This window comes from Asparagus officinalis, chromosome 10 (genome assembly GCF_001876935.1).
Source record: "Asparagus officinalis chromosome 10, Aspof.V1, whole genome shotgun sequence".
Classification (NCBI taxonomy): domain Eukaryota; kingdom Viridiplantae; phylum Streptophyta; class Magnoliopsida; order Asparagales; family Asparagaceae; genus Asparagus; species Asparagus officinalis.
In genome coordinates this window covers 18,934,507-18,943,249 of record NC_033803.1, presented here as the reverse complement: position 1 = coordinate 18,943,249, position 8,743 = coordinate 18,934,507, and the positions used below count along the sequence as shown (strand labels likewise).

Below are 8,743 nucleotides of genomic sequence, written 5' to 3'. Positions count from 1 at the left end.
TGCCATAATGATCTATTATCTATACATAAAAATACGATTTAGGCCCAATAAAACCGGATTAAAACTCAAATAAAGCATGAAAACAAAAGGGGGTGAAGTTGGGCGAGATGTTACTCGCCTCTGATGAAAACAAATCTCCTAGATCTGTAGGAGAACGATTCCCTTCGCTGAATCCCACCAAAAACTCACTGGAAACCCTTCGAAACTCCTCCAAGATCACCAAAAACGAAATCTAGGGTTTGAGGGGAGAGAGGGGGCTAGGGTTTCTGATTTCAGATGAAAAGAGGGCTCTCTCTTGGGTTTAATAGTATATATACTAACCCCACAAACCCGACCCGAAACCCATTAAGACCCAAACCCAGAAAACAAACTGTCTGTTGTGCGGTCGACCGCCGTGGTCGACCGCACAACAGGAAAAGAATTTCCTGAGTGCCCGACTGCTGTGCGGTCGACCGCCGCGGTCGACCGCGCAACAGAAAAAATGCCTGCTACAATTGATATCAACATGCTGGACTATCCACTTGATTCCTCTCATATAGAATCACTTGTTGGGTTCTCAAACACAGATTATCACATTCATCTATGATATTTATGATTATTTATCATAAAAGAATTATATATCACTAATAATTCACATATATTCACATATATTCATTCACATATATTCATTATAAAAAAAATTACGGGGTTCTACAGTGTTTCTATCTTTAAACCTAACTTATTCACCATACGCCGAGAGAAAAGATTCTTACTACTGTGACTATCAATAAAAACATCACAAACAATTTGCATCGCAGTGCATCTCATGCGGAAGATACTGTGCTCCGGAGGTGGTTCTTCTTTCTTTATTGCTTCTTTGGTGCTCTTCTCATCTCCAAGGGCTTGCTTAGGGTCATTGTCGTTGTTGAATTCATCATGTGGAGTCGGATCACATTGCTGGCGACCATCAACACGATTTCAAACTCCCACCGTGTTCAGATGCTCCACCGTCGACGCAAGTTGCTCTAAAGTAGTCTTCATCTGATTAACATCGGTCTTCAACTCATCGAACTTAGTTCGAAAAATAGGGGCCTCGTTGCCTGCTATCGGATAAGAAAACAAGGCTCTGATATCAATTAACGCAGCGCGGAAGTGATAATATCGAAATCCACCAATGGATGTTCTCTGAATCCACAAAGAACGATCTCCGAATCCACAAAGAAAATATTGAAAGAGAAATTTTATTGGTGAAAAATTATTCTTCTTTGGGGTTACATGACTCTTCTTAAATTAAAAAATAAATAAGACTCCTAGTAAGACTATAATTACAAAGAAATAGAAAGTATCAAATTCTATCCTAAAAAGACTCCCTATATTAGAGAAAATAAATCATAAATCAAAATTAATTTTTTTCCCTAATCTTATTTGACTCTAATGTTAAATTTATTTTCTAATCCAAATAAACTCCAACTTTATTACTAAAAATAAACTAAAAGCTGATAATTTTTGAATTTCAGCCAAAATTGGGTATTACTGATAAGATTTTAAAAATCTGACAATCTGGTTGGCTCCATCTCATCGAGATAGGCGATTTACATATATAATATGTCAGAATCCGCCTTCTAGGTTGGAGGATATGATTGTTTCTTTGCGGAAGTCAATAATACGTATAAATCTGTATTTAGCTCGTGATTATCTGAATCCTCCATGAAATTGTCCGTTAAGCGTCCTACATCAGACTACAACTTCAATTTCAACTCCAAATTGCAAATTTTTAAAAATAAATCAAACAAATACAGCTGCAATTGCATGCAGGAGAAGTGACAATAACTACAGTTGAAGTGAAGTTGAAGTGAACCAAACAAAGTGTTGCAACAATATTTTCTAAGAAACTGATCCAATTTTAATAAACATGCATGAATTTTTTTTTAAGAGCACGCATGATTGTTTTTTGAAGAATGTTCATCACATAGTATCTGCTACCCCCCGAAACATGGCATGTGTATTCTGATGGGACTAATTATTGTGTTCTTCCCTTTTTACTAATAAAAGGATTCTCATCCTATTTAATGGACTAGTTTCACTAGACATGTCTACAAAAGTAATATATATGCCCTCCTCTTTGGCACTAATCAAATATCACTTGTATACTTTCTCCAACCTATTAGAATTCATAATAACAAATCAAATAAATTAATTAATAATTATTATTTTTTAAAAAGAAGAGGACCCGAACTCAGGACACATGAGCACACTCAACAAAAGTATGTGGTCCATTTTTAACGTTTGACTTTCTTCCTTTCAATTTACATTTAATGTAGAAATAGGCATTACAATAAGGTTTTCTTCTTCCAATATCACTCCCAATCATGTGATTTCCATTCTGGGAGTTGTTGAATCACAACCTGCAGTCATCAAAGAAAAAGGCAAATGTAGGTCAATTCCATGGGGCAAAAAGACGCCAACTTTATGATGATTGAATTACTGAGTTGAGAGAGTTCAGATGCAAATATATATATATACCTCCCCTCTTGAGTCTTTGTTACCAACCGTAGTTTGACACGCTAGTCTCCATGTCTTGGGTTTCTGCAATTTGCAGTAACAAAAAGTAAATATATTTATGCGTCTCATGTAGGATATGTATCTGTTATCTAAAGTGTACAGATATAAGAATCATAAAATATGGCTAAGATATTACTCTTCTGAATAAAGGTCTTGACTTTGATCCTCATTATTCACAAGGGACATTCAATAAGAGTTATATTCATAATAATTAAACATTATAAAACATAATATATCTAAAAGATCAGATAGATTCAAAAACCAAATAAATAAATTAACATACATAATCAAAAAGGGAAATTACTCTAAACCCCCATGAACTTTCAGCATTTTGAGGTAAACCCTTATGAACTTTCAAAAATCACACTAAACTCCAAACAACTTTTCTATTTCGCAAAAAACTCCCAATAAGTTTTTGCATTTTGCAGATAACTCCTATAAATTGGAACCATAAAACATGCATAAAAAGACATTTTGAAAGTTATTGGGGTTTAGTGTAATTAACCCAAAAGATATTAGGGGTTTTCTGCAAAAGTTACTAGGGATTAAGTGTGATTTTGAAAGTTCACATGGTTGACATTTTGAAAGTTATTGGGGTTCAGTGTAATTTACTCAAAAGATATTAGGGGTTTTCAGCAAAATCTACTGGGGATTAGGTGTGATTTTGAAAGTTCATAGGGTTTACCACAAAATTCTGAAAGCTCATGGGGTTTATTGTAAATAACCTTAAGAAATACTATTTAACTTGACAATTGACAAAGAACTTGGAGGATCACCCTTTTGAGTTGCTCCTTTTCTATATCAGTACGCGGACTAAGAAGCTCCTTCCCTTCAACAACCTGCAATTTCGTCAAAACATAAAAGTGCTATTTTGAACTTCTTTTGGACATAAATAAATATAGAAAAGTACATCAAGAAACATGTTTTATTGGTCACCTTTTCTCTTTTTCTCTCTCAATTTGGAATAGAAAAGGGTGAGACTAAGTTTATTCAATTACTTATTACAATTTGCACAAATACATGAGGAAAACTGAAAAGGGCGACAAAGCTTCTACTACCAAAAAATAACGGAGAGACGACTACTTTCAATCCAAATCAACCTATCCGTTACAAATTTTAGCAAGTACCATATCTTCATATATTTTCCCCCATTGTCACTTTCCACTCACTGACGAATCACAATTGTTAATTAAACAATAATTAAACAGGGTTTAGTGAGAAATGGTGGAGATAACTTAATCCAACAGCACAAACGAAACTACATGTGATCAAGTCAACTGGTTTGCTAACGCTGCAATAGTTCAGTAGAAACATTTCAGATGATGATAAACAAATGGATTTCTTACAGAGCTTTGTTAATTACCTCAACCAGACATGTACCACATGTACCGCCACCTGCACAATTAGATAGCGGCTTCGCCTACAATTATAACATCTACATTATTGAGATTTTATATTAAGAGAGATTTTAGAGCGAAAAAATATATATATATCGCGCGAGAGGGAGAGAGAGATTATTACGTAAGGGCCGTATAAATCAATGTGGGAATCCAGCATTATATCCCTCAGTTTCTGGCCCCCGCACGCTGATCGCATTGCTATATCCGGCGTTCCATCAGGAAGCAATCTTGACTGCGAACAGCAAGCACAATACAAAATCAGATTTGAACATAAAAACATGAAATCTTCAGAGATATATTCGTTTTGTTTTTGGAAATACATTCTTTTTTTTAATTTATGGTTTACTTTTTAAATGATTTGTTCGTCGAGGGGTAAGTCGCAATACACCCTCCGTACTGAAGGATGTTATTCCTTTCATTACATTACATGTGTAGAGTACGTAAGTTCCACACTTCTAAGATAAAAAGATTCACTTTTATAACATGCTGAAATATCACAGGATCACTTTGCAACACATGGGCACGACACCAACATTACCAGTACAGATAACGAGATTATAACTCGATTTCAGCTTAAAGGTGTCAAAGTGTTAATTAGTTAAAAAAGTTTACGAATATTAACTAGCTAATCATCTATACTTCAAGTACAATTTAGCCCCACGTTGAAATGTCAGTAAACATACGTGAGTCCATAGTTGCCTTACAGTAGTAGTAATTTGATACTTCTTGCATAGCAGAAGGCGTGCACTGAGAATAAAATGTCATAAGCCGCGAGCTAACTTACACCGACAAATGCAAAACCGATGGAGGGTGGTTCTTCAACCTCTGCAGCCTCCGGCGGGCTGCTGGCGGTGGCGCATTGAGTCCTCTTCCTCTTGAGAGGAGGCTGATTTGGTTGTTGGAGTGAAGAAATTTGGTGAGTTTGGTGGAGGCTTGTTTTGGAGCTAGTTTTGGGGAAGAGAGAGATGGGGAGCTTATTTGAAGGATGCCCATTTCTATATCCAAGAGGAGAGGTTGGGTGCAGGAGACTGTAAATTGCTTATTCTATTTATTTATTTATTTTCCCCTCCTATTATTTTCAGTTTTCATGTTTTCTATCTACATCTTGTGTGGATATGGTTTTCTCTCTCATCCGTTTGAGGAGTGATGAGCGTGCAGTGGGTTTGGGCTCGAACCATGTGTCACTTGAATACTTGGATTTGGTACGGCAAATTACACTTATGTTCGGCAACAAACGCACGGGAGGTGAATGCTCAAGAGAGTAATTTTATTTTTAATCTTTTAGAAAGTACATCTCGTAATTTTTCTATTCACAAAACCTTGTGTGGATGTTAGAAAATGAAAAGATGGAAAGTTAAGGGGCCAATTATACATGTGTTGTTTAAAATCTTCATGATTACCATAGAAAGTGAACGGTGGAAAGTGCACAGTTAAAACTGACTCATGATAAAAGTGAGAATAAAAAACTAAGGCTAAATTTCAGAAAATCCTTTAAATTTGGATAAATATCGGATAATCCTCGTAACTTTGAAAATACTAACAACACACTTAAGGTTATGGGTTATTAGAAATCCCTTTTAAATTTAAGATTTTATTAGAAATCTCCGCAGAAGTGTGAACCACAATATTTACTAGGAAAAATATTCCCTGCGTAAATTTTGACCACCCTTTACGAAAATTGCAGTTAGAACTCTTAGTTTATGAGAATTCTCTGATAATTGCCCAAAGTTGGGAGCTATCTAAAAATTAGCCAAGAACTAACATCTCTCCCCCTTCTTGTTCACTTTTATGATGAGGATTGTGGATTTCATTTTATATTTTGACAATTATCCAATCCTTTTTGCATCCCATAGGTAATCCCGCTAACTGTCCACAATCTATTCCATTCTTTTGGTGCGTCAAGCTAGTTTGACTGTTAAGTTGTTCACCAGGAGAAATTTTGAAAACCATCTGATTTAAAAAAAAGTTTGCAAAAAACGACTTCTTCTAAAAATAATTATCAAAACCGATCTAGTTTCAGCTGTCGGGCTGAAACTAAGTCGGTTTTGACGAAAAAAACTATGAAACTTCACGGTACTTGAAGTCCCGTGAAGTTTAGCACCGTCTAATGTTAATAGATTAACGTCATTATAGGCTGCTAAACTTCACGGGACTTCAAGTCCCGTGAAGTTTTATAGTTTTTTTCGTCAATACCGACCCAGTTTCAGCCCGACGGCTGAAACTAGATCGGTTTTGATAATTATTTTTAGAAAGATGTCGTTTTTTGCGAACTTTTTTTAAATCGGATGGTTTTCAAAATTTGTCCCCGATTATTACGTCAATGACAAGTCAATGGGTGGAAGCCTTTTTCCTTTACGCTCTTTCTTTATTATTATTATTATTCATCAATCTACCTCCTCCCCCTTTTATTTTATGGATTTTTTGGACGGTATTAATTTGTAGCACTAGTATGAAGTTCAGATCTCTTACATGCTGCAAAAGGCATACGCAAGAGAGAAAATCCTACTTTCAACACTCGCGTTTTCCAAATTTGGACCGAATTTATATTGCTACATATGAACAAAGATTTGAACTCCGTAATCTCTTCACATGCTACAAAATACACAAGCGCCATATCTAGAAGTCTTGGTTTTATTTTTCAACCCCTTGTGTTTTCCACAAAGTTTTCTGTCAAAGCATCTGCTCATAAAGTGTTCTTATAGTTTCCAATCAATCAAAGTCCAACACCTAACTAATCCTCTTCTTTCTATTCCCTATACTTTTCTTCAGCATGTTTGAAAAGTAATGCATTTCTTTATCAGACACCAAAAGCGTCTCAACATAGAAAAGGAACTTAATTAACTACCACCAGCAAAGCATAATTCTGCTTATAAAGCACGCCGTACTCTTGATGGCGGCACGTAAATCCTCATCCGATCGATCCTGATCGTAGAATCCGCGACAATCGACTCAATTAAGAATCCATTATCGTACCTATCAATCCTTAAACAAGCTTATCGGCGATAATCAAGATCAAGTACCAAACCCACTTGGATACTTCTTTTAATATTTGATGACTCTGACCGCACATGCAAGAATCTCATGCCGTTTTAAAAAAATGATGAGTCAAAAGAAGTGAGATTAGAGTAGGATCGGCGTAGGAAACCAACGCTCCAAAGTGAGGGGAATTAGTTCTGCGGTTCTTTTCTAACATCTTCTTGATGTACTTTTGGTTGCTGACAATTTTGGAGTTGGATAGCTTAATTTGTCAGCTGGACCGGGTAGTGGAGAATAATCCAGTTTTTAAAAGATGAGCCTTTTCTTCACCTACTTTGGGTCCACAAAGATCTTTTACCCATGGTGTTCTTAGAAATCCCTGAAGAAAAGCAAAACTATTCGAGCGAAAATTTTCTGTTTGTTTTGATGAAAATCCGCAAGGGGCTGTTTGAAACGTTTTCATGTGAGTTGGGTATTTATGACAAGTTTTGGAACGTGATCCAACTCAACCAGACGAGTGCAGACTTCCCAACCCATTCCTTTTCCTATGAAGGATAAATAATTTCTTTAACACTGCAGATGAAATCATTTCTTATTTAGTGCATCAATTATAATTATGTCGGCATATCAGAATGAACGCAATATAAGTTTTGGGTGCCACCTCAGCAGAATGAGTGTATTTTTTTTTATTTATTTTTTAATTTGTCAATCAAACAAGGTAAACTTCAAAGGCTGACAATGAACCCCGCAAAACCAACGCTTTACCTTGTTTCCTCGAAAAAAAAAGAATAAAAATGCATTCAAACAGCTCCTAAGAGAAAATGGACATGAATTTGTTGTTATATCAACAAGTTTTTAGTTCAAATCATCTTTTCTCTTGTGGATTTTGGAAATAAAGAGAAGGAGGAGGAGAAAAGGGGTGTTAGGCCTACAGCTCAGAGGGAGTTGCTTACATACAGTAGGAGGGGGAAGGAACCAGAGGTACCTACAGTAACAGTGCCTAGTCCCTCGTCTTGGTGTGCGCGAAGGGCGTAATTAGCATAGTCCCCTCCAGAGAGAGTAGTAGATGCCCCCTCAGACACATCACCTACTGCTCTCTGCTTCATTCTCAGTGCTGCCAAGAGTACACGATCCTCAGCAGTGAAGATCATCTCAGCTTCTTCTTCTCTTTCTGCCACTGTCAAGTTTGCTCGGTGGCCTCCTCTTCCACCTCGCCTGCCTCCACAGCCACGGCCTCCAGCCTGACCACGTCCACCCTCTCTCTGGGTGGCTTAGGGCACATCTGTCTCAGATGCCCTACCTCTCCGCAGTTAAAGCACTGCCTAGTCTCCCCTCTGAATCCAGTGTTATCCAAGCCTCGGAGAAACAACATGGTCCTCTTCTGCAAGGAGGCCTCGCGCTCCTTGCACTCCGGGTCTTTGTAGCTTGCTAGGGGCGAGAAGTGATCGTGATCGAGCCACAAACGCTCCAGCTCTGTGGCGTACTCCTGTACAGTCCTCCCTCGCTGTACTGTAGCGTTGATCTTCTTCTCGATCTGGAATACCCTCAGGTTATTCTCCACCCCATCGTAGGTCCTCCTCGGCTTCTCCCAGACATCATGCACCCTCCCAAGGTCATCCAATGTGGCAGTAATTGGCTGGACTACAGAATTCAGAAGCCAGATGTACACCAACATATGAGTGGACTTCCACTCATCTCTCCCTGCTGAGCCCTCAGCCGGCTCAGTCTTCTCCCCTGTCAGATATCCCTCTAGGCTCCTCCCGGCAAGGGTATATTTCACCCAGCGCGACCAACTCAGATATGTCGCGGGTCCATCAAGTTTTACA

The 8,743-nt window shown here is 37.7% G+C and overlaps 1 protein-coding gene across 1 annotated transcript; it reads right to left on the bottom strand.

The window, feature by feature from the left end:
• On the bottom strand, window positions 2,232–8,068 carry LOC109826520 (photosynthetic NDH subunit of subcomplex B 3, chloroplastic). The gene is made up of 7 exons (XM_020393551.1): window positions 7,875–8,068; window positions 4,726–4,936; window positions 4,063–4,173; window positions 3,905–3,961; window positions 3,318–3,380; window positions 2,503–2,565; window positions 2,232–2,384 (listed from the first exon to the last, which is right to left on the bottom strand). Exons 1-7 carry the CDS (start codon window positions 8,066–8,068, stop codon window positions 2,337–2,339), a joined length of 747 nt encoding a protein of 248 aa, XP_020249140.1. The 3' UTR covers window positions 2,232–2,336.

Coding starts and splice junctions, on each gene's coding strand:
- LOC109826520 (XM_020393551.1), bottom strand. CDS start 8,068: ATGATCTTCACTGCTGAGGATCGTGTACTCTTGGCAGCACTGAGAATG. Junction 3,381..3,904: donor GTGGTACATGTCTGGTTGAG/GTAATTAACAAA, acceptor ACGAAATTGCAG/GTTGTTGAAGGGAAGGAGCT. Junction 2,385..2,502: donor ACAAAGACTCAAGAGGGGAG/GTATATATATAT, acceptor TGATGACTGCAG/GTTGTGATTCAACAACTCCC.